The 25,516-nt window shown below is 37.5% G+C and overlaps 2 protein-coding genes and 1 long non-coding RNA gene across 4 annotated transcripts; 1 reads left to right on the top strand and 2 right to left on the bottom strand.

Annotated features, from left to right (window-relative positions):
- Window positions 1-1,488: 1,488 nt before the first annotated feature.
- jph2 (junctophilin 2) lies at window positions 1,489-20,270 on the top strand. Its single transcript, XM_039652391.2, has 6 exons — window positions 1,489-2,282; window positions 7,957-8,776; window positions 15,245-15,363; window positions 16,477-17,438; window positions 18,550-18,646; window positions 18,766-20,270. Exons 1-5 carry the CDS (start codon window positions 1,904-1,906, stop codon window positions 18,628-18,630), a joined length of 2,361 nt encoding a protein of 786 aa, XP_039508325.2. The 5' UTR covers window positions 1,489-1,903; the 3' UTR covers window positions 18,631-18,646; window positions 18,766-20,270.
- Window positions 8,354-18,260, bottom strand: LOC148970663 (uncharacterized). Of its 2 annotated transcripts, none has more exons than XR_016148133.1 (3): window positions 18,175-18,260; window positions 17,839-17,936; window positions 8,354-8,476 (listed from the first exon to the last, which is right to left on the bottom strand). It is a non-coding gene; the product is annotated as an uncharacterized LOC148970663 (long non-coding RNA). The 2 variants fall into 2 exon arrangements; XR_016148134.1 differs by having other exon boundaries at window positions 17,839-17,933.
- A 955-nt stretch (window positions 20,271-21,225) lies between the features above and the next one.
- On the bottom strand, window positions 21,226-25,246 carry LOC148970662 (tubulin alpha-1C chain-like). Its single transcript, XM_039652396.2, has 4 exons — window positions 25,100-25,246; window positions 23,620-23,842; window positions 23,381-23,529; window positions 21,226-23,274 (listed from the first exon to the last, which is right to left on the bottom strand). The coding sequence occupies exons 1-4, from the start codon at window positions 25,100-25,102 to the stop codon at window positions 22,297-22,299; spliced, it is 1,353 nt and encodes a 450-aa protein (XP_039508330.1). The 5' UTR covers window positions 25,103-25,246; the 3' UTR covers window positions 21,226-22,296.
- Window positions 25,247-25,516: the final 270 nt, after the last annotated feature.

The following is a 25,516-nucleotide window of genomic DNA, read 5'->3' as shown; positions in this document are numbered from 1 at the left end:
ATAAAAATGCTAAATAAACTGACTGTGAAATATTGGTCTCAAACGATGTGGTGTGTTTAAAGTAGTAAGAATGAATATTGCTGTAATTACATGTGCCAACCGCAGTACTACATATAAACCAGCAGAGGGCGCAGTTTCCCTTTACGCATGTTAAATCTCTTCTGTGAAATCAAGTGGCGCTGATAGAGGTTTCTCTGTCTGCATTATCACAGTGGATAATGAGTGCAAGCTGGCCTCTGTTCAACAGTCACCCGAATAAGACCAAGACTGACACATCATTTTACCTTAGAGAATATATATATATTTTTAAACTTTAGCTTGAAACTATACTGTTAAGGTTTGGTTATTTATTTAAAGAGTCAGTCAATTAAGAAATTCATTTTAAAACAAATTTGTTAACATGGCTATAATATTTCATAAGTGTGAAAAAGTGTTAGGAAACACAGACCATTCTAAAAAATATATGGTTAGGTAAACAAATAAGAAAATGAAAAGAAGAAAAAGGGCAATAAACTCATAGGGAAAATAAATAGTAAAATATTATTAATAAATTAAAATAAAATACATTTTTTTGGTTATTTATTTATAGAGTCAGTCAATTAAGCTTTAATTAAAAATTTTTTAACATGGCCATAATATTACACTTCTATTTATAAGTATAAAAAAGTCTTAGGAAACACAGACAAAATGAAAAAATATATATATAGTTAAGTAAACAAAGAAAAAAAATGAAAAGAAGAAAAATGAGACTAAAATAGATGGAAAAAAGTAAATATTATAAATACATAAATAAATAAATCTTCAGTTTTAAATACTTTAAAAACAACATCAGTGTCTATAGACATTTGCTTATTTATTTATCGAATCGGAGTCAAAAAAGCTTTAATTTACATGCTTGTTAACATGTAGGATATGATATTTCATAAGTACAAAACACGTGCTAGAAAAAAATGTAAAGTTAAGTAAAAAAAATGTAAGGTTAAGTAAAGAAAAGAAAACAGAGGAGAATAAAATAAAGATAAACAAACAAATAAACAAATAATATAAAATACAACCAAAATCATTTTAGAAGCATTATAATATTTGTCATTTTTTATTAGACTTATGTTACTCAGTTAAACTCTGCAAAACACAAAAGGTCAATTCTTGACCCAATCATGATCTGTTTATGAGGTGTAGCTACTCACTTTCCCACTTTTCGTTTTGTCTTTATTAGTACTTTAAAAAAGTGTGTATGCAGTGTTCCCTGTATATCAAAAACTAAATAAAAAAGGATGCTACAGCATTAACAGTTTCTAGCATCTAACTTATGAACTAAAAAATAATAAGAGGCTCAGACTCCACCGACCCCTGATATGGACATCGAGCCCAAACCCTTCTGCAAGTGATCTGGCAGCGCTTTTAAAAGTGCCTGGGTGCTGCTGAGGGCCGATTGGCTTGTATTTTTGGAACTGTGTTGGGATCTGGTAGCCTTGTTGGGACTGCAAACACATTTCCAGCAGCACCAAGTGCAAAGAGGGGAGGCAGGGAGAGGGGAGAGGGGTTGAAAGCCATGAAAGACCCCTGGCTCGACAATTCGATTAAATAGATCAACTCAAACAATATCATGTAACAAAAAAAATCAAAACAAACAAACAAAAACAATCCTCCCTCTCCCAAGTCATTTCAACTTCAAGCTTTAGGACGTTTATTTTAAGGATATAGCCTACCTATCAACAAATGATGAGCCTATACGACGAGTCTACAAGTTCAGCACCAGGAAAAGATCTTCTCTCCGTTTTTTACGCATCTATGGAATCTGACAGATGGATTTAACAGCGCCTGATAGAAATTAAGTCGTTCGTTGTTGATTTTCAATCATATCTGAAAGTTTCAAAAGTTAGAAGTAATTGCATTGAGAGTGATGAGCGGAGGTCGCTTTGAGTTCGATGATGGCGGAGCTTATTGTGGAGGCTGGGAGGGAGGTAAAGCGCACGGGCACGGGATCTGCACCGGACCGAAAGGACAAGGAGAGTTCTCCGGTTCCTGGAATTACGGGTTCGAGGTGGTGGGAGTCTACACCTGGCCGAGTGGAAACACATACGAGGGGTATTGGTCTCAGGGGAAGCGTCATGGTCTAGGTTTGGAGACCAAAGGACACTGGATCTACAAGGGAGAGTGGACGCACGGATTCAAAGGCAGATACGGGACGCGCATCAGTCAGGGCAGCGGTGCCAGATACGAGGGCACTTGGAATAACGGACTGCAGGATGGTTATGGCACGGAGACCTATGCGGATGGCGGTAAGGTCGGAGAATGTACTTTTGTGAGTGCAAACTGCACACTGTGAGCTGACATTTTAAGACCAGGGTTAGTATGTAACGCAATGCCTACACCGGGGGTGAGGAGTTCAAGGAGTAGGTGTCCAATTCCGACTGGAGTACTTAAAAACGAGTATAGCCTACACTGCAAATCATGATATGATCAATAAGTTATGTTAACATGTTTTTGCATTGCTTTAATTCATCGAAATAATTCAAGCAATTCAAAAAATATACAAGATACAACTCGTTTTTAAAGTCAGTTTTAATAAAAATTTAAGTTGAGATGACTTAAACATTCAAGTTGATTGTAGGCTACTTAGTAATTTAAAGCAGCAACTTTTTTAAAAATGGAAACCATACTTATTTGCATTTACTGCATGTCATTAGTATGTTTGTGCTAAGTTAGAACAGAGGATACTTTCAGAATTTGACACATATAAATCAGAAATATTTAGGCTAATGCAATTATTAGCATGTTAACTATTAACAAAAATACTAAACTAACAGAAATATAGCTATTCCATTAAAAAAAAATCAATTGAGTGAAATTAATAAAGTGGTTTTGATCCCCCCAAAAAGGAAACTCGTTCGAGAATCAAATTAATCTGGCGATTCGCCAAGAACCGAATCATGTGAATCGTTTGTTCCACGCTAAAAAGTAGCCTAGCTAGTGCACTAAATACAGTGTTTAGAATGTAATACTGGAATGGATGGAATAGGCTAATACACCATTTAATGAATAGGCCTAATATCTTATTAAAAACCTGTCAAAACCGTAAAACTACTTCATACTTTCTAGCTTTCTCAAGTCAACTTCCAAGTTTGTTTACGAACTTTACGCTACTATAGGCAAGTTAGTAAGCGTTTTACAGTAGTAGCCTTTGATACACATTACTTCATATGTTTGTCACGTTACCTTGTTACTTTACACGTTTAATTTAGCAAGAAACTTCTAGAAGTCATCTTGGAAATGGTTATTTTGCATTTCAATCCAATTTTGTATTAAATCTCTTGACTTTTGATTCCAATAATGAATGAAAATAAATAATATTTTAGAAAGATCATACATCACTGTTTGAAGAAGTCACATTCTGCACAGTATAGCATACAATACTGTAATTTCTATACAATATTTTTTTTCAAGTTTTTACAACATTAATGTTTTTAAATGAGTAACACAAGCTCCTTTGTTTTCCTATTATTAACTGAGATCTCTCCTGTCCTCATGTTGAGAGAAATCAGAAGTGCAGGTGTTGTGTTAGCTGTGAAAACATGATGGTTACCGTAGTTATAGACTAAATGTGAGCATGCATTCACTCATCTCACTTTCACACAAAAAAAGATTCAGTATTCCTCAAAATGAATAAAAACAGGAAATGCAAACTCAGAATAATAATACACAAACCTGGAATAATTAAATATGCTAAATATCACAAATATAGGCCTACTTTATGAACGTAATCTCACTTTATTAACTGTGGATGTTTTGCTGCTGACCTTCGCTAATCCAATTCAACCGTACTAATAAGCAAAAATCACTTTAGATAAACATCACGTTTGTGTTTCTTTTTGTTGTTGCTGTTGTAGAAAGTAAGAGTGTCAAACTTTCTTCTGCTTTGTCCTAATCTTCTGTGTTCTGGATCAGCAGCACAGCTGAAAGGTTTGTTTGAGTTGCGTCCTCTACCGTACAGACGTGATTTTGCATCCTTTCACGCCTGATGCTTATATATTTCACTTTTGGTGTAAAAGGGCCTCTACATTTACATTAAAAACAATCAAGCAAGCCCAGCCCAGGCTACCTTTTTAAAACAGTAATGCAATATTGTAACGCATTGCTTTTAAAAGCAACTTTCCCCAACTCTGAACCTTTTACATGGCTAAAAGATTCATATGAATATAATCTTTAGTACTTTCAGATGAACAGTCATTATACTGAATACATGTTAGTAGTATAAACATGAAGCTTACACTGATGGAACCCTGGTGTTGTCACAGATGGCCTTTTGGGTAAATGCCTATTGCTAAGAAACATTTGCCAGTGCAGAATAAGGGCTGGTTACAAATTAGTGTCACAAATCCTGTTCTTTCTAGACGTGTGGTGTGTGTACAAATAAAAAGGCACATTCACTAGTGGCCAAGTTGTTTTTCTTTTGTTGAGCCACATTAGGTTGTTACGTCGACTGACTTTCCCTCCTTTTAAATCCTTTAAATTTGTAGTCTTATGTAAATTAAGTGTCAATTTCAACAACACTGTGGTGTTATGTTTGGGGCTAATCAGCAGTTTCGACATTATTTGTAGATTGAGCTTTCATTTGCTTAAGCCACACTTAAAGAGATAGTTCACTTTGAAATAAATGTTTGGTATGTTTTAGCTTACCTTAAGGGCGTCCAAGATGTAGGTGTCTTTGTTTCCACAGTGGTTTAAATTTTGATATTTTTAGGTCAAGTCGTTCGTGTCTGTCAGTCATATAATGGAGGTCTATGGTCACCACCTCAAAGAGCATGCACAGAGAAGTCCAAATTAAACATGATTTAATGACTTGTAAATGTAAGCACACATTGATAGCCTAAGACACGAAACGAGCGGTTTGTGTGAGAAAACGAACAGTATTTATATCGTTTTAACCTCTTGTAACCACAACCACAAAGAGCCCTCGCCCTCAGATCACTTGGACGTGGCTGTGGTTACAAGAGGTAAAAAAACGATGGATGTGGTGACCATAGACCTCCATTATATGACTGACAGACAAGAACGGTTTGACCTAAAAATATCAAAATTGAAACAAACAAAGACACCTACATCTTGGATGCCCTCGAGGTAAGCTAAAACATATTAAAAATTAATTTCAAAGTGAACTATCCCTTTAAGATTGTATGTCACTGCATTAAATAGCAAAATATCAAACCAAGCAGCACATGGAGATTTTTCAAATAAAATAATAAACAAGATAACATTAGGATGTATGATATAAGATTATACATAATATATTTTTTCAATATATCAAAAATACACTGTTCAACAATACAAGTGAACACTTTGGGTTCAACAAACATTAGTGAAATATGTTTATAGTTACTGTGATGAAAACTGATTTCAAAGTACGGCTAAATGTCCAAATACATTCTGCGGCCACTGTTTATTGGTTGAAAAGGATGCAATTATGTCATTTTAAGAGTGTGTCTAGTGTTGGTGTTTTCCTATATACTGTATTTGATGTGGTAGCTGAGTCATCACTATTAGTAATGATAAGTGCTAGTGCAGCACTGTATGAATTAAGGCACAATAAATAGCCTTACCAATCCCTGCGGATTGATGGATCTCAGACATGTGTTGCATGACAGTACTAGACCCACAAGTCCCCATGACATAAATAACCACACGTGGTTTATTACCCCAGAGGTAGTTATGAAAGACACAGCACGCTAGCAGTTGTACCGCTGCAAATACCATTGTCTCTCATGCCTGAAGTGACAATGAGCTTACGGGTAGCCCGAATTTGAATACAATGCAGTGTTGTAATACAATCTGGAGTTTAGTTAAAGGGATGATAATTCTGTCATCATTTACTCACTTATGTCCTGTATGACTTTCTTACTTCTGTGGAACACAAAATATTAGTTATTCGAGTCCAAAACAACATTGGAGACCACTGACTTTAACTGCTACACAGAAAAAAAGTGTAGGATTTACTATGAAACTGTTTTCACTCACAAATTGCTTTTAAATTCCCCAGATAATTAAAAAAAACTTCTCGCCATAGACGATAGCTATTAGGATAACTCTAATTTTTTAATGATCTTTTTAATTCCATGAGAATAGAGAAGTCCACACTGCAACTATAATGGCAAAGAAGAACAATATCATTGGAATCACTTTCAGAACATTTTATTTTTTCAGATGATGAACAATAAAACGCTGACAGCCAATCAGAATCCACCTGACTTTAAAGAACGCAAGCATTTAAAAGCAGTTGGAATAAATGCAGCTAATCTAATTATTGTTATAGTGATACCATTATGTTCAGTTTAGCTTTATTTTCATTTTCAAGGACTTTTAGTTTGTTTCTCTTCTGTTACCCGTTTCTTGTTCCTGCACTAATCAGTTGGCATGGACTGAATCAGAAATCGTCCCCTATACCCTCATATAGGGCATTATTCGAGGGGATATCCATTTGTATTGGTGTCCAAAACCGTAGTGGATGTTATCGAGTCCACTCATTCAATCCCACATTGCACTGCAATAACGATACAGCCAACACTGTAAAAAAATATTGTTGGTTTAACTTAAAAAAGTAAGTAACCTGGTTGCCTTAAAATTTTAAATTGATTGAACTGGAAAAAGTGAGTTAAGTCAATTAAGGAGATTGATTTAATTATTAGAAACTCAAAATAATAAGTTATCTGAACTAACTAAATTATTTAAGTTGATTTGACAAAAGAAAAAATGTTGTGATAACAAATCTTGAAAATATTTTTTTTTACAGTGAATGTACACTGAACAACGATATGAATTCGCTCCCTCGTTTGTATTCAGTCCTTCAAGTAAACTGTATTAGTGGACTAATAGGGAATAGGGATTGAGGGTTTAGGGACGATTTCGGATTTAGCCATGAACATTCATTTAACGAGCAGTTCATTATCTCTGTGTATTTAAGTTCCTCCTTGTATTCGGTTCGTTGTCTGGTATTGTTTGCCCTAGGACACGGTATCGCAACATTTACTTTGTGTTTAAATAAAAATACTTCTATCTGAATCTTCTTTATCATCATTGGACTGTAACGTGACAGAATACCGAACCACCAAATTGAGAAGAAAATGGATTTTGCAGTTGACACTCATCAATTTAGCCAGTGTTAATCTATCCTGGACTCTTACTCTTACTCTGCCTGATTTAGTCAACTGACTGCAAGATCCAACTTAGATGACGAGACCATAAAGTCTCTTTATTTGATGTGAACACATCTTAAATTAAATCTGAAATTTTAAAGTAGAAAGACTAAAATAGTATTTCTTGTAAAAAGTTCTCCAATAATCGTTTTATTTACAACTTTAAAGGGTAACTAAACCCCTGGTCAGAGCCTGACTCCACCCACTGGCAATATTTGAAAAATGCAGAAAAAGTGGGCAGACCCCAGCGGAGATAGAGGGGACGAAATCGATGCTAAAACACTCTATCCTGATCGTTTTCAATACTCGCAATTCCAACTCCTGACCCCGTACAGTGGTTTTGACGAAACAAGCTGGTTTTTATACTGCCGGCCCGCTCGTACCAAGAGCGTGGTGAGCTGAAATCTGCGTACTTCACGAAGTGCGGAACATCTTCAACTGCAGTAGCCACCGTTAAACCTGAAGAGGGCAGCACTAAGATGTTTTTACACCATATATTGTAGAAATAAAACACTTTATACACAAATGTCAAAAAAGTTACTCAAATCAATGACTGGTATTAATAAAGATCCATTCTTACAGATCATTAACTAAAAAAAGTTGGTTTAGTGTTTAGTTACTCTTTAAAATATCATTTTTGAACAAAGTATCAAAATAACTTATTTTGTGTTCCACGGAAGTCAGGTTTGGAACGACATGACAGAATTTTCATTTTTGGGTGAACTATGTTTTTAATGTTGCCCGATTAATGTCTTTGGCAATACAGGTACCTTCCAGGGCCAGTTCACTGGTGGCATGCGGCACGGCTATGGGGTGCGTCAGAGCGTTCCCTACGGCATGGCAGCAGTGGTGCGTTCTCCTCTGCGGAACTCTCTGAGCTCCCTGCGCAGTGAACACAGCAATGGGGCGCTCTTGCAGCAGGACGTCCCGGTCATCACCGCCACCAACGCATCCGGCCAGGAGACCATGGTCAACGCGCCCATGCCTCTGGGCCCATCTCGTGGCGGCTTCGCCCTCACCCTGCAAGTGGACCCAGATGCGGTCAAGCCCAAGAAGAGAAGCCTCTTCCGCCGTGGCTCACTTCTTGGCAAGTTGAAGAAGTCTGACTCCCGCACATCCCTCTCAAGCCAGAAGAGCAAGATCAGCTTTTTGCGGAGTGAGTCAGCTCTCAGCTCCGCCGCCAGCGATGCCAACTCCACCATCAGCCTGGGTGAGAGCGAAGGGGAAGGTGAAGGTCAAGAGTTTCCCCCCGTGGAGTCGGACATTGACGCCACCACCACTGAAGTCTACATGGGAGAGTGGAAAAACGACAAGCGCTCAGGTTATGGGATCAGTGAACGTTCTAGTGGGCTTAAATACGAGGGCGAATGGCTGAACAACCAACGTCACGGTTATGGGTGCACCACTTTCACTGAGGGTGGAAAAGAAGAAGGCAAGTATGTCAACAACCTGCTGGTGAAGTCTGCTAAGAAGAAGATGATTCAGCTGAAGGGCACTAAGATTAAGCAGAAAGTGGAGCGAAGTGTGGAGGGAGCCCAGAGGGCAGCTGCCATAGCAAAACAGAAGGCCGAAATCGCCAACTCAAGGTAAATAATTGAACCGGCCATAATTGCGGTTTTTGTTTGCACTGTAAAAAAATATTGATGGTTTAACTTAAAAAAGTAAGTAACCTGGTTGCCTTAAATATTTTAAGTTGATTGAACTGGAAAAAGTGAGTTAATACAATGAAGGAGATTAATTTAACCATCAGAAACTCAAAATGATATGTTATCTAATCTAAATAAATTATTTAAGTTGATTTGACAAAAGAAAAAATGTTGTTATTACTACACTGTAAAAAAAAATATTGTTGGTTTAACTTAAAAAAGTAAGTAACCTGGTTGCCTTAAAATTTTAAGTTGATTGAACTGGAAAAAGTGAGTTAATACAATGACGGAGATTAATTTAACCATCAGAAACTCAAAATTATATGTTATCTGAACTAAATAAATTATTTAAGTTGATTTGACAAAAGAAAAAAATGTTGTGATTACAAACACTGTAAAAAATATTGTTGGTTTAACTTAAAAAAGTAACCTGGGTTGCCTTAAAATTTTAAGTTGATTGAACTGGAAAAAGTGAGTTAATACAATGAAGTAGATTAATTTAACCATCAGAAACTCAAAATAATAGGTTATCTCAACTAAATAAATTATTATAAAGTTGATTTGACAAAAGAAAATATGTTGTGATAACAAATCTTGAAAATATTTTTTACAGTATAATTGAAATTGAATGCATACAATATATGTATGCATACATTGTTTTACACATATAATATATCTTCCTTGATATATAGAAGGGATAATGTACAGTGAATGATCAAGACAGTATACAGATAAAATAATAGTAAAAATAATAATAATATTTAAAAGTAATAGAATGATTTCTGAAGGATCACGCAACACTGAGTAAAGATGACTAGAGTAAAGATGCTGAGGATTCAGGAATAAACTTGAAAATATATTTAAATTAAAAGGTTCTTTTAAATTGTAATAATAAAAACGATAGTACTGTTTTTTTTACTGTATCAAAACTTATTTCAAAAACATTTTAAAAAATGTATCATTCCAAACTTTTGACAGGCAGTTTATAGTATATAACTAATATATAATTATAAAAAACTAAATATATATGAATTGACAGATAACTATCAACACTTACACAGAGTTGCCAGCCAGAGGATGTGCTTTGTGGGAAAACAAAAACATCCTGATACCACCTTGGTGTTGGTTTCCAGACAGTCTTTCCAAATGCAGAAACAAACAGTCTCAAAGCATGCCACATGCTCATAGCTTCTTTTCTATTCGTGGCGTCTTGGTGGCTAGGCCTAACTCCAGACATGATAAAGAGGAGTCTAACGCACTGACACTAATAATATAGCTTCCCTCCAAGATAAAATATTTAGATTTCCACACAGTCCTGACAGCATCTGCAGTTTATCAGATGCTAACGGTTATAAACAGCAGGCCAAATTCAGGTGCAGCGGCTTTGATAAAATCTTCCCTCCTTGTAAGGAGATCCACAAACCAAAGACAAACAGATAGGTTCGCAGTCATCAAATGCATGCTGTTAATGCTAATCCCATAAAAATGAATTCATGCATTATTAATGACGACAACCTGACAGCAGACTTAAACCAGAATGTACAATCAAAGCCTGCATTTTAGGAACAAAAAACAAGACTTCATTGTTCTCATTCCTTATACATAAGCAAAACATTCATCTGCCAGAATGAAGGTAAAATGATGCCAAAATTCTTTGCATACGCATGAGTAAGATTTGTGAAAGTGAGTGTTCATAATAATGCAAGTGTAAAGTCAATTGTATGCCCAAGAGAGGTCAGCATTTTTTTATTTATTTTTTGGTAAGTGTAATTCATGTATTTTGAAACTGCAGCTTCGTGTTAATGCAAAATAAATATGATCTGTAATCTTCCGTTTTAATTTTTTTCTGCCAAAATAAGGCCAAAAGCATTGCAACCCTGTGAACAGCAAAAACAACAGCATCAAGAACTGCAAAAGATTGACTGCGTAAAGCCACCAACCTTTGTGTAAAAACAATAAACTATTGCAAATTTCTAAATGTACGTATAGGCAAAAAGTTCCTGAACTAACCCGAAATATACTGCTCCGTCTTTCTTTTAGCTGCATTTACAGTTTGGGCACGATTCTCTCACTCATTGGAGTTTTGCAAGTGTGCGGGTCCATTGTCTTCAAGTAGCCAATCAAATGAGGTTCTCACTAACTGACTCTTGATTTACTGATTTGATCTAACTGTTTGTTTGTTTTTTCTTACACCTGAAAGGGGATTTACAAAGCTTCTCATGCATGCTAATTTAATTTACACCTTGCAATCTTATGTTTATTAAAACCTTTTTGGCATCATGTTACCATCATAGAATAACATTCAAGTAATTCTTATCTAAAGATTGTTTAATTTAGGAGCCTATTGTTAAGAAATACCTCCATGCCACTTTTCATGTGTGGAGTCAGGCAATGCCATATCATTGTTTAAAGATCATTATTGGAAAGAGAGAAACAGACTCCTTACACAAAATCAGACAAATCAGACAGAACAACCAACTCAAAACCAACACACAACGGTCTATAGTAAACTTGGCAGTAACTTTTCTGTTGTCATTCAGTAAGTCAAAGTGTAATGAGCTGAAACAGAAACACTTTTATTCTACTTTTGAATGGTGTATATGGTATGTAAAAAAAACAATACCATATAATTTACAGTGGTTCTCAACTATGGGGCCAGCCAGGGCACTCTAAAATAAAGTATATAAAACAAAACAAGCATGAAAAATAAGTTAAAACAACTAAAAATCTATATTTATAATGTATCAGGCAACAATGGTATATGCTAGGTGGGATCCTTCTTACTCAGGATTTATGGCACACATTAGAAATAAAATAAAGCAAAGTAAATAAAGAAAGGAAAAGTGAAGTAAAATTAAAATATATATATATTTTTACATATATATATATATATATATATATATATATATATATATATATATATATATATATTTACATATATATATATATATATATATATTTTTTATATATATATATATATATATATTTTTTGCTATTTTTAACCCCAAATCTGCAACCCCCCTGTCCTATCTGTACCAGACTTCCTTGCCCTCTGCCAGTGTGGTGAGATCAGAAAGGAAAACTATTGGCCGTAGAGTTTGTTCAGTGGGGTCCAGGTGCCGGTTAGCCCCTTTGCTCTAATCACAGTGTATTTAGAACAGCAGAGGGAAGACGAGACTCCTCGGGAGGCCACGGCACTGGGTGTAAATGACGCACATGGGTCTGGTGTCAGAAAAGGAGGCCTGCCTAAAAAAGGACAGGCACTGTTGCTATATCACAATCATGGGGGAATGCAACAGCTGATAGCCTCTTCCATCCTCAGCTTCTTAGACACTTACATAGAGGAACTTGATGTAATCTTCCACCCTCACATATACACAACTAATATAGATCAAAAATATTGTATATTATCTAATATAAATATATATATACCCTGAAAGTCCTGTTTTCTTTTGAGCTGATCTTGGTAAACCAATACAAAAGACCTCTTGATGGTATCACAAAGTCAGCAATGGTGTTGGGTCGTTTCATGGGATATAAATTTTGCCTATCCTGCAAATGAGTGAGAAGGCTGGCAGGCAGTATATAGATGTACAACACTCTGCTTAGATCCTGAACTCAGGCACTGCAGCTCATTTTATAGGGGATTATCAGAGTACATGATACCCGGATGCATAATTAAAGACTATGATGCTTTATAGTGCTTTTTCAAGTACAAAAATTTCCTATTTATGCAAATAAAATAAGGATGGAAAAAGCATGATGAATCTAAGAAAAAACAAAGAGAGTTTGTCATGCTGCTACATATAGCTTACTATCATTCATCACCAAGAGTGATTCTACCATCAGTCATTGAACTGATTCCTTCTGCTCTAATGGTAAAGACTATCAACAGTCATGCACAGGTCAGGATGTGATATGAAATTTGTCAGCTGATAAAATTTTAAAGATGAGGGGTCAAACACATCACCAAAAACTTTTGATCGAAGTACAAAAGGTGATTAAAAACATATGCATAGCAATTCAAAAATACATAAATTTAACTGTATTCTGATACATGCATCATATATTTGGTACGCTGACCTGTAATGCGGTGTGACATGGTAAATTGCAAAGATAGACATGCATTACTAAAGTTAGGATGATTCGCTTGAACTTGATTTCCACATGAATGAATTTACGGTAACATCACATATTCTAATGTATCTTTGCATAAAATGGCATATCACAGATCTGCCAACAAGCAACTAACCTAGTAATGCAGAACACATTGCTATAGCTGATTTTATAACATTGTTTTAAATTTTTATATACTGTATATTTTGTTATTGAACATGCATGGCAGCATTAAGAAATAGTTACAATAGAGAATTTGATGAAAGCACCTGCCAAGAATTTAATGCAGACAGTACGGTAAATGTATATCTATGACATATCAATGGGAGGGTCTGAACTTTTCTAGACGTTCCACTTACAGCCACCCTCAGTACAGCGTCTTTAAGTGGTAGAGCTATTTTGAACTCAGGATGAAATTACAGTATGGAAAATATCACAGAGTAAATGCTACAAACAGTTTTGAATCAAAGTGACTAACAAAATGTTTAAGAATGAAGGTTTGCCATCTTTACTGCATGCGTAAAGACAGACATGTTACAAACGCACTTATAAATACTTTAAATGCAAACTTAGGCATTGTTAAAAATAATAAATGTATTAAACGTTGTTTTTTTTCCTGCATAACTGCTTGAAAAATTATGTCAAATCACGCTGTAACTAATGTTTTGTGGCCTGCACTGTAGTAATTCTTAATGTGACCAACACCAATAATAATTTATTTCAAGAACGTAATCAGTGCATTCGGTAAAGAATAAATGGTGGTCTTCTCTAAAGCAGCGTGTCCTATCACAGCAGTACTCATCTCTCACTGTGAGGCGTAGGGTGTTAAAAGAGTGATTTATTTTAGTTTCGGCTCAATGGGTGAAGAGGACACCCTCCTCTGCTATAAATAACCCCCCTGTCATACGACCCCCCAGCACACTTCTTCCTCTTGATTCAAGTCAAACACATGACGAGCAACCCAAACACTTGCAGCTCTTGGGTCAGTAGGGCGTTCTCTGGAACATTCTTCAGTATTATTGTTGTTCTTATGGACTGACTGGGATGGGATTCTTAAGTGCTGAGGGGATGTTAACGTTACTTTTTATAGTGCAGACAACTGCTAAACCATCTCTCTAAATAAAGACGAGAAGGGATGTCTTAGGTTGCTCTTGTTCTGCTAGCAAGATATGGTTGAAATTTGACAAATACACGTCTAACATTACCGAAAAAGGTCACATGCCTTTCCTCTCATAACATAACAAATAGTCCAACTATATGAGAACTGAAGATGGTATCTTTGCCACATGAAAATATTAATCTAATGGCAGAAATTAATCTAAGTTAGTTTTCCTTTAATAGTGCACCTCTGAAACACTGGCACAACATATTACATTTATCCATCTGTTGTAGACAGGTGTTAACTTACAGTCCTAATAAATGTCTATTTTGGTTTTATTAAAGTCATAGAAATGCTCAGTCCTTATGACTCGACTGGTAGCGCATGTTAACAACAATGCCAAGACTGTGGTTTTGGCTCCCAGGGAATATAAGACACAAAAAACAACAAACAAAAAACATAAAAAATGAGTCCAAAAAAATGGATCTCAAATATACACTGTGAGTGGTTAAAACCATCTGGCAAATATGTAAGAAGGATCCGCACCGTTCAGAATAGAATTGAGAAGTCTTTAATTGAAATTTAAAAGAAATGTCATTTACTTTTTTTTTTTTTTTTTTTTTTACTTTTTTTATATTTACTTTTTTTAAGTAAATATACAAAAACAAGTATACATAAACACTATACATACAGTACAAGTAATTTATTACATAAAATTAAAAATATAGATTTATTAAATTAGAAATATCAACTTACACTCTAAAAAATGCTGGGTTGTTTCAACCCAATTATGGACAAATCCAGCCATTGGGTTACATTTTTAACCCATTGTTGAGTTTGTCCATATTTGACCCAAAATTGGGTTAAAACAACCCAGCATTTTTTAGAGTGTATATTCAATTTAAAAAAAAAAAGTATTTAATTAACTATTGGGGAGCAGGTTGGAACAACAATTCGCGGAATGCATCACCATTGTTGAATTTCTATGAATTGCAATTCGGTTTCTTTCATTCATTTCAACTTCAAGTGCGGTGTGGATAATTCAATTCAAATTCGCACCCATGAAGTGAAAGGAACACAGTTCGTCCCCCCCCCCCCCCACCCCACCAATCTCATTCTGGACCACAACATTAACTTGATTTCCCAGCTTTTGATTTAATACCAATGACTAAATGCTTTTTCCCTCTTCACAGAACGACCCATGCCAAAAGCAAAGGTGACGCCGCAGAACAGTCGGCTATCGCTGCTAACAATGAGTCTAGTATAGCTCGTGTGGTTGCCAGAGAGCTCTCTCCCTCCTTCCATCAACCAGGTAGGTAGAAGACTACATTGTTTGCTAAATGTGTATCAACAGAGGCACAAGAGCGGAGGATGGTTAAGATCGCAGTACGGCAGCATTCATTACAGAACAGTCTATGTGCTGATAATGTTTTAAGTCCCTAAAGAACACATGCAAACATCTCTGAGTGTCTGAAACAGGATTAGATTGCAGGGACAAAAGCCCCACATCAGCTCACCATGTTCCTGTCTGTCCATCTGAAGGGCACTGCTAAGCTTTTGATGGTTTTATTTTGGCACTGTCTGTCTCCAAAATCTTAGACAAAGCTGAAGAAGAGTGATCACATTTCTGTCTCTGAGTGGTTGCATTATTGGCCTTTGTTAGCCTGAAACTGAACATGTTATTCAAGACCATCGTCTTGCGTTTCAATGTTTAAAATACAGCATAGGCCTCTTTTGCGCTTTTGTTAAAATTATTGAAAAGAAATGTGATAATGTGATAAAGATACAGAGATAGACAGTAAAGCAACACATGGACTCCAGTATACCCTCAAATACATTAATGCATGCACTTCCAATTATCACATAACAGCCAGCACTTGTAAGAATCTTAATCAAAACTAAAATAGTTATAGTATGCAGTCTATTCTATCATCCACTCCTTTATGATACTATATTTTGAGCATGAATCTGAGACCAAGCAATTGTCAGGAATGGCAAAATGAAGATAAGATTTAAATCTCAAGAAATTATTGTTCTTTTGACCACTTTTTTTTCAATTGAATATAAATATCTGTAAAAATCAACTGTAAAAGTGACTGTAAATTTACAGTGGTCATATCAGTGATTAGAAAAGGTATTTTATTCTGCACAAGATGGGTATCACAGGTTAATAAACATAAACCTAAGATGAATTTACCTCAAAACCAACATTTTCCAGAGAACACCAACTTGTTGTGGGGGCAGCAGAGAGCCTAATTGTATTGGTTGCTTAGGAACATAAATAAAAGCCTGGAAAAATTATTGCACCTTTAAAACTATCATTCAAAAATTATTGTATGTTTAAAATGAGTTATAATCAGCCAGTATTAATATCATCTATAGAACCTATATTGTAATAATGCATGCATCACATGGTGTCCCTCAGGTCCTGAGTATCTGAAAAAACGAGCCCTGCAGGAGGTTGCAGAGAGGCATGAGAACACGGACATTGAGATGCACGAACCCTTGTTGGGTGAGTTTTCCCAACCAACACCCCCAGAGAGCCCCTTCATGCATGAGTTGGAAAGTCCAAGACCAAGCTCCACCTCTGCACGCACCCCCTCACCCACTCCAGTCATCGTCCCTCCGGCACCCAGCAGGGAAGATCCAAATCTCTTGAGCCCTGGCAACTGGAATGGAGACAAGGTCAGTCGAGGGAGTGGTAGCAGAGGCAGCAGTCAAGCAGGTAGTAGGCCGAGCAGTCGTCCCGCCACCCCGTCCTCTACTTCTGCCGTCGCTCCCGCTCCAGCAGCCCCTCCTGAGGAGAATTCTGCTCCCAGCAGCAAGGCCCCATCCCGTACCCCTAGCCGCCAAAGTGCCAAAGCAGAGCAGGGGTCGGACCTGGAAATCAAAGCCCTGCAGAAAATGGCCTCAGAGTCAAAAGCAGCAGAACCGGTCCCTGCTGCAATGCCAGTAAGAACCAGCCTCGTCCGCCCCACTGACGAAGAAGAACCATCTCACCCTGCTCCTAAGCAGTCCTCCAAAGCGGTCACGCCAGAGCCAAAGGCAGCTGAAGTCAAACATAGAGCTGAAATAAGGGAGCCTGTAAATGAGCGCCCAGCTTTGATGACAGAAATCAGGCCTAGGTCTTGGACAGAAGTCAGGGAGGAGAAGAAATTAACCAACAAGGCTGAGCCTAAACCTTCATCGAAACGAGAACCAAGCCCTGCCCCAAAAGCTGCACCAAAGCCTGAGCCCAAGTCCGTGCCTAAGCCAGAACCCAAAGAACCTGTTGTCAAGCCGGTTGCTAAACCAGTTGCCAAGGTCGAGGCCAAAATTGAGGCGAGGCAGAGGTCTATTGTGAAAGCCCCCAGTGAAGCCATACAAGAGTCTCTGGAGCTAGATGAGGTAAGGCTAACGAATCAAACCTTGAGATTCTTTGTGATAACAAGTAAGGTCTCAATTGGTCTTTTCAATGAAGATTTCAATCCAACTAGCCATCCCAAAGATTGCACACATACTTCCAGACTTGCATAGCATCACAAAAACAAAATTGCTTTTTATAACCTTTGCCGGTTTTCTTGCATTAATCAGTAAATCTCAATTTAGTGTCCTGCCTATCTTAGTTTCAGATGTCCTTCCATTGGGCCATGGAATGTGAAAGCTCATTCTTCAAAACAGCTCTTGAGTAGAGAAAGATTTTGTCCCTTTAAATCTGGCCCTGGCCCTGGCCCCGGTCCTCTGACCACATTTTTCACAATCAGGCATATCTATTCAAGGCTGAACCCTCAAAATAACAAATTCTTACCTTCAGAAAGCCTCTTGTGGTCTGTGAGAAATCCAGTATTGCATTGCGTCACAGCAGCATCTTGTGGCTCACCGAGCATACACCACACCGATCAGCTGCTAGAATGGAAGAAAAAAATTATTCGCAAGCAGAGGACTTTTACCTGTTGCATCTGAAAAATTTGGGATTTTATAAATGGTTCCTCTTAAACATTGGGTGTCCAATCCTGCTCCTGGAGGGCCAGTGTCCTGTATAGAGTTTAGCTCCAAACTTCCCCAAAACACTTGCCCTACAGGAGCAGGATTGGACTGCTCTAAGACAACGGCCACCTTCTTGCGGAGTTTAGCTCCAACACACCTGCCTGGAAATTTCTAGCAACCCTGAACAGGCTTGATTTACCCAAACTCGGTCCTGGAGGGCCACCGTCCCTGCCGAGTTTAGCTCCAACCCTGATAAAACACACCTACCTGTGAGTATCTACTGATCCTGAAGACCCTGATTAGCTTGCTCAGGTGTGTTTGATCAGGGTTGGAGCTAAACTCTGCAGGGACAGTGGCCCTCCAGGACCGAGTTTGGGGAACCCTGATTACTGGTTCAGATTTGTTTATTTAAAGTTGGAGCTAAACTGCCGTAAAGTGGCCTTAGAGCAATTCCACCTGGATAACCATCATTTGATTATTATACTTCACATAACAGACACTAAGGGTTGTGAACTCTTTTTTTTTTTCTTAGGGGCCAAACACGATTATGATCTGCATGGTTATATTCCTGAATATTGGTTTGGCAATTCTTTTTGTTCACATCTTGTCTTGAGATGACAAAGCCTAAGGTAAGCTGCTACATATCCTACCTCTATTCTGCCAATTTTGAGTGTATTTATTAAATGCAACTGTGTTTTTTTCCCCTTGTAAAATCACTGTGGGTATTATTACACACACCTTTTTCTAGCCAAAGCCATCCAGGTGAAAGAAACTACCGTGGGGAGCTGTGAGGATGCACTGCGCTCCATTAACGGCTCTGTTGTTGCGTTATCCAGTTTCAGTACAGCCCTCCTGAGCTACTCAGATGGTTGCCATCTGCAGTTGGACCGAGTGCTCGCAAATGATCGGTGTGTCCCAGTGCCTGAACATTATAAAATAAAGCATTTGCTTTGTTTGTGAAAGGTACTGCTGCATTTAACAGTTTTGTTGAAATCTAATGCAGCTGGAAGCAAATCATCTATAATAAGGGCTAATTTACATTGTGCACATTCACATCATGTCACATATCCTATAGAGCAGAATATGTCATTTAGCACGTAATATTCATCTTTGGAGAATAAACAAATAGTTATGACATTACGAAATGGGTCAATACTGTTTTCCTTTTTTTTTTTTAAATGGCTAGAACAAATATAAAATCCACCAGTGCACTTATGCTTTAACACCAGGTAGTGTCATGCATCACAATCTCAGATGCTGTATGCACATTCAATGTCTTAAAGTCTCCCCTGCAAGACTAATAATAACATGGCTGAAAAAAAAAGGTTATGAGAACGGTTTAATATGGAACTGAGATTTATGACGATAAAAGTTTTATTTTATTAAGCTGAAGAATCCCTATTGAGAGAGCCTCTAAAAGTTGCCATGAGAGAATTTAAACAAGAATATTAAAATACCACTATTTACTGAATGCAACCAGAAAAGAACAGTTTTTGTGGTTCTAAAACTGTTGTACTGTGAATTTGTGATGGTTCTTCAGCATTTTTTTCTGCCTGCATTAAACATAAAACAGAATGCAAGAGATTTGAGAATGTCTAAACCAGGTTGTGCAACAAAAGTGAAAATGTACATGTCCCAAATCTTTTATGCATGTGTGGACATTTGAGTGTTTTTGTACATTTCTAAATTATGTACATTATCAGAAAAATGCACATTACATTATTTTATCTAATGCAGTAGATAGAAATTCTCAATCAGAAATTCTCAATTTACCCTTTGTAGACCAGTAAATATTACCTCAAATTTGTAAAGGTCTTATTGGCAATACTGTTAACTGTCCAAAACCTTATTTATTGATTAAATAAAGGGGTGTTATAGTCATATCTAGAAGTTGTAGCTGACTAATTCTGAATTTACAAATTACAGACTCAAAGTACAGATTTTAACCCATTGTTTTAACCCTTTTGCTTTAAATTCACTACATTTAGATTTTTGCACTGTTTGCAACCTTAAAAGTTCAAAGATGTATTTGTTGAGAATAAATGTTGTATTCTCAAAGAGAATTGTAGTTCAAGCTGTACAAATACAAATTGCTCATCAGATGGTTTCTGTAACATGACTTGCACATGCATTACATTTAGCTAATAATTAAATAGTATTCAGCATGGTTATGATAGGCCTACCTTTCATTACTTGGTTTTCTTACAATAAAAGAAAATTCACCACAATTCAAATAAATTTTCTTCAACTGCACATCTGTCAATCTCTTTACTTTTAAGTTATTTATATATATATATATAAGATAAGATGTATAAGATATATTATATATAATATATACATATTTTGCTAATCCTGGATCAACATTTCTGTCCCAAACTGTAGTTCTTACCCAATCCCCAACCCTAAACCTACCCATTACTTTCTCCTAAAATAATAGGGTAATGATTGGTGAATAACACTGATGTTTAAGTACTTCCCCATGGTTCTAAACCTAAACTTGACAAACTGTAAATTTGTCCCTCAAATCTGATTGGTTGATTGGAAAGTTGATCCAGGATCAACAAAGATGATGATCCAAAAGGAACATGTTACTTGGTGAAATCACGTTCCCCATTATGCTGAATCTTCTCTCGTTGAAGAAGCAGCAAGTGGGAACAAAGAATATATATTTAAACTCCACCTGTCCACCAGCTTGACATGTTCTCGCCTGACAGGGTCTGAATGCCAGGCCCAATTTTAGATTAGGTTGGTTGACAGGCCTCTTCTAACACCAATTACTCTGGAACATGAAAGAATATTTCACTCTGATAAAATGGTAAGTCGTCAACACTTAAGCATATGCAGAAGCAATTGAAAGCTTACAAGACAGATCGGTCAATTCACGTTTAATTCCTCTGCTGCACTGAGTCTGTTCAACATATTAGAACTGCCATTTGTACAGCAATACTGCCCTCTGCCTTCAAAACAAAGCAGACAGATCATACAACACTCAAAATTACACTGTCGTGAATGAGCATTCAATATTTAAAATGACGATTTAAAAAAAAAAAAAAAAAAAAAATCACTGTATGATGTATTGAAAGAAATCAACTCGCTTAACCTGTGGCGTAAAATTTACCTAAAATCAATCAATTCAACAAAGATGCATCCTCAAGAGATGGGGATAAAGTATAGGCTCATCAGACAGTAATGAAAACAGGAGAACATGTAATTATACAACCTTTTATTTCTTTTAAGAGCATAATTCAGTTCTTCCAGAAAAATTTAGTTTTTTGTGATTGTTGCAGGCAAAAATCCTTTATTATGCGGCCCATTTTCTTTAAAAATGCGATGGAATATGCGGGATATTTATGCAATTTTATGCGATGAAAGTGCGAGAACTTGCAAAAACTGCGGTTTGATGAAAAAGAGAAAAAAAAAAAGTTCCTCCAACACCCTGTTCTCACTAGGCTACTACCTTAATCATTAATGTAAAGAGTCATTATCATAGAAAGTGCTGGGAATATTTAATTTCTCATCTTGTTTTATTTCAGACTGTAACGAGTGTAAATAAGGTGTAGCCCCTTTAAGAGCTGCGCGCCCCTTGTTGAACCGTCTGCAGTGTTCAGCAGCAATACGTGCGCCTTGAACACCCCATGTGTGCAGGTAATTTCTGTTTGATGCTACTTTTATCTTATTTTGTTAATTAAGTAACTTTGTGACAGTACTAGAACGTGTCACAGACTTCTATTTGGGAATAAAGAGCGAGTTGTGAGATGCCTCCGCGAGTCTGTCTGGCCTCTGCAATACCTTCAGCTGTGACCTATCCTGTCGCGTAATTGCATCACTTCATAACGTTCCCATGGAAACAGGGGGAAATGGCTAATCTTGTGTGAAGCAAACGCAACATTTTTCAACTTTCTGCTAAGATATATGTGACTTTTTTGCATCGAAAATGAGAGGATTAAGAAATCATGCAAGCCCCACATATTTTGCACGGAAATCTGCAATTTATGCAGCGAAAGTGCGTCGTATTTGAAAAAAATGTGGCCCCGCATAAATATGTGGATTTGGCTGATTATGCATTGAATTCATGGATCGCATAATCACGTTTTTCTGGAGGGACTGATAATGTGCAAGATTGACTGTGACGAGCAGGGCGGGTCAAGAGAGAATGAGGCAGTGCCCTGCATGTCACATTGACCTTTTAGCCAGTTGACAGCTGGAAAGTGAAGAAAAAGGAAACATAAAAACGACAATAGACAAGAAACAGAACAGACAGTGGAAGGGAGAAGCATTTCTAATATTCTTCACCCTCCTCATCTTCTCCGTCCACACTTTCAGCTCCGACCTCCTCGTAATCTTTCTCCAGGGCAGCCATGTCCTCTCTGGCCTCTGAGAACTCGCCCTCCTCCATACCCTCACCCACATACCAGTGCACAAAGGCGCGCTTGGCGTACATCAGATCGAACTTATGATCCAGACGAGCCCAGGCCTCAGCAATAGCTGTTGTGTTGCTCAGCATGCACACGGCCCTCTGCACTTTAGCCAGATCACCTCCTGGAACCACAGTGGGAGGCTGGTAGTTGATGCCAACCTTGAAACCAGTGGGACACCAGTCCACGAACTGGATGGTGCGCTTGGTCTTGATGGTGGCGATTGCAGCGTTCACATCTTTGGGCACAACATCACCACGGTACAGCAGGCAGCAAGCCATGTACTTGCCGTGACGTGGGTCACATTTCACCATCTGATTGGCCGGCTCGAAGCAAGCATTAGTGATCTCAGACACAGTGAGCTGCTCATGGTAAGCCTTCTCTGCGGAGATCACTGGGGCGTAGGTAGCCAGAGGGAAGTGGATACGAGGATAAGGCACCAAGTTGGTCTGGAACTCGGTGAGATCGACATTGAGGGCACCATCAAACCTGAGCGAGGCTGTGATGGAGGACACGATTTGACTGATCAGCCTGTTGAGGTTAGTGTAAGAAGGACGCTCAATGTCGAGGTTCCTACGGCAGATATCGTAAATGGCCTCATTGTCTACCATGAAGGCACAGTCAGAGTGCTCTAAGGTGGTGTGGGTGGTCAGGATGGCGTTGTAAGGCTCTACCACAGCAGTGGAGACCTGAGGAGCAGGGTAGATGGAGAACTCAAGCTTGGACTTCTTGCCATAGTCCACAGACAGACGCTCCATCAACAGAGAGGTGAAGCCAGAACCGGTTCCACCACCAAAGCTGTGGAACACCAGGAAACCCTGGAGGCCTGTGCACTGGTCAGCCTGAAAGACATGATTCATGTTAAAAAGGCAATCAAGCATTATTTTAATTAAACATAATTTAACACAATTAAATTACAATGCCTTTGAAGTTATTTGAATGACTCACTAGTTTGCGAATTCTGTCTAAAACTAGATCAATGAGCTCTTTTCCAATAGTGTAGTGACCACGAGCGTAGTTGTTAGCAGCATCTTCTTTTCCTGTGATGAGCTGCTCAGGGTGGAACAGCTGACGGTATGTCCCAGAGCGCACCTCATCTGGACAGATAGGTCATGAGTAAATGTTTAGTAAACTGAGTACTCTGGCACACACCATATCACAGATAAAATGAAGTCTTATCCTCTTACCAATGACAGTGGGCTCAAGGTCTACAAACACAGCCCTGGGGACATGCTTTCCAGCTCCAGTCTCACTGAAGAAGGTGTTGAAAGAGTCATCGCCTCTACCGATGGTCTTGTCACTGGGCATCTGTCCATCCGGCTGGATGCCATGCTCAAGACAATAGAGTTCCCAGCAGGCATTGCCAATCTGGACTCCAGCTTGACCAACATGAACGGAGATGCACTCACGCTGTGAAGAGAGGAGATAAGATTTATAGACACAACATTCTTCAATTGCAAGTAATGATTTAACCATTCAGTTGCACATCTTCACAAATTAAAAACACTTTTACTAGTTTTTAAAACGAACAAAAGGCTCTTTGATGCACAAGTTAACATATACAAGAATGGATTTGTGTACCCAAGCATTTTTTTTTATTTTAAGTATTTTAAGCACTGATGGAAAATGCCTCCACTGCAAATCAGAAACTGCTATAGTTGCACAAAACCCTGACCACACAAACAGCTGATGAAACAGACCAGCCCTTGTTTCAAAGCAGGAGGGGCGGGGCTGGCTTTGCTTTATTATAGTGTAGCCTGCATTCCTTTAAAATGACATCATCAAAATTTAAAGTATTTTAGAAGTACAAAAAACTTTTAGGAGTTTCATTAAACACTTAAAATGGAATTTGAAGCACACACAATGTAAAACCGCACTCAAACCAAGCTACAACGTTAATTTTAGTAATGGAATATATTAAATAGAATATTAACTAGACAAATCTGAATTGGGTTAAACACCTCTCTGTTTTAGGCTGGTCATGTGCATGAACCAGATGGCCACTAAGCGTAACCATGAGGAACTTATTAAGGCTTAAACTCGTTGACACAAGAGCACAGGAATTCATCAAGTTTCATTAGAACGCACGTGGTCCTCCTGACTCACTTCCTGTGCCGGGTAGCACACTGCTAAAGATGTGACTGTGCAGAATCATCAGAACAAAAGCAGGATATTTCACTGTAAAAATACTCTTACCTCTTAACAGCGACCTTGACAATGAGATTTGCGTTTTTATTTTTCATTTCAAGGTAAAAAACGGCACATTTTTTTTTAAATTGTTCACCAAATTATACCAAGTTTCACGGACTTCATGTTTCTATCAGATACATTTGAACTTATTTCCTTGGAATTCAATCAATTAAACATGTTAAAAAATAATAATAAAAAAAACAAGAAAATTAAAAAATATATATATATTAGAATTAATTAACCGCAAATTCAAATACATAAATAAAACCAATATTATTTCGTAGGTTATACTTTATGGTTAAAAAAAATCTGAACCAAAGTATATCACCAAAATGTAAAATAATAATCCATAATTGTAAATGGACAGTAAAAGAACAGTCACCACAGACGACGTAAAACACTCCTTAATGATAAATAACAGTACCAGGGTCTACCTCTTTTATAAATGACACAATTTAAAAACAGCTTTATACTCACCATTTTTAAAAATTGAATATTTCGCTTAAAAACGAGGAGATAGAAAACCGAAGTTTTTTTCTGTTATTAACGCTCTCACAGGTTGACTTTTATGAGTCTGGTGAGAGAAGAACTGTGTAAAAACTCCGGGCTGGGAATATTTATACTTTTCCTGTCAGTCGTCACTAGGCGGAGCGAGCGCGAGGAAACGTTTCGCTTCCTGTCACATTCCCATTGGTTCTCTTGAGAATCAGTGACACCCCATTGGCTGACTCCAACAGTTGAACCATAACTGTTTGTTTTAGAAATCTGTACAAGCCAAGGCGGTACGATGTCTACGAACTTGAGTATGTAATGATGAATGTTGGTCATAAAAGGGACCTTTTAATAAAATAAAATAAAATTAACCTCATTTTGTCTTTGATTGGTTTTTGTTTT

The sequence above is a fragment of the Pimephales promelas genome, chromosome 20 (assembly GCF_988280905.1).
Source record: "Pimephales promelas chromosome 20, fPimPro1.hap1.1, whole genome shotgun sequence".
In the NCBI taxonomy this organism is placed as follows: domain Eukaryota; kingdom Metazoa; phylum Chordata; class Actinopteri; order Cypriniformes; family Leuciscidae; genus Pimephales; species Pimephales promelas.
Note: the sequence above shows the minus strand (reverse complement) of the source record. Positions and strands in the feature narration are given on the sequence as shown.

Coding starts and splice junctions, on each gene's coding strand:
- LOC148970662 (XM_039652396.2), bottom strand. Junction 23,530..23,619: donor CCTTGAGCCCACTGTCATTG/GTAAGAGGATAA, acceptor CTATCTGTCCAG/ATGAGGTGCGCTCTGGGACA. Junction 23,275..23,380: donor TAGACAGAATTCGCAAACTA/GTGAGTCATTCA, acceptor CATGTCTTTCAG/GCTGACCAGTGCACAGGCCT.
- jph2 (XM_039652391.2), top strand. CDS start 1,904: ATGAGCGGAGGTCGCTTTGAGTTCGATGATGGCGGAGCTTATTGTGGA. Junction 15,364..16,476: donor TCCCTCCTTCCATCAACCAG/GTAGGTAGAAGA, acceptor GGTGTCCCTCAG/GTCCTGAGTATCTGAAAAAA. Junction 17,439..18,549: donor AGTCTCTGGAGCTAGATGAG/GTAAGGCTAACG, acceptor TTTTTTTCTTAG/GGGCCAAACACGATTATGAT.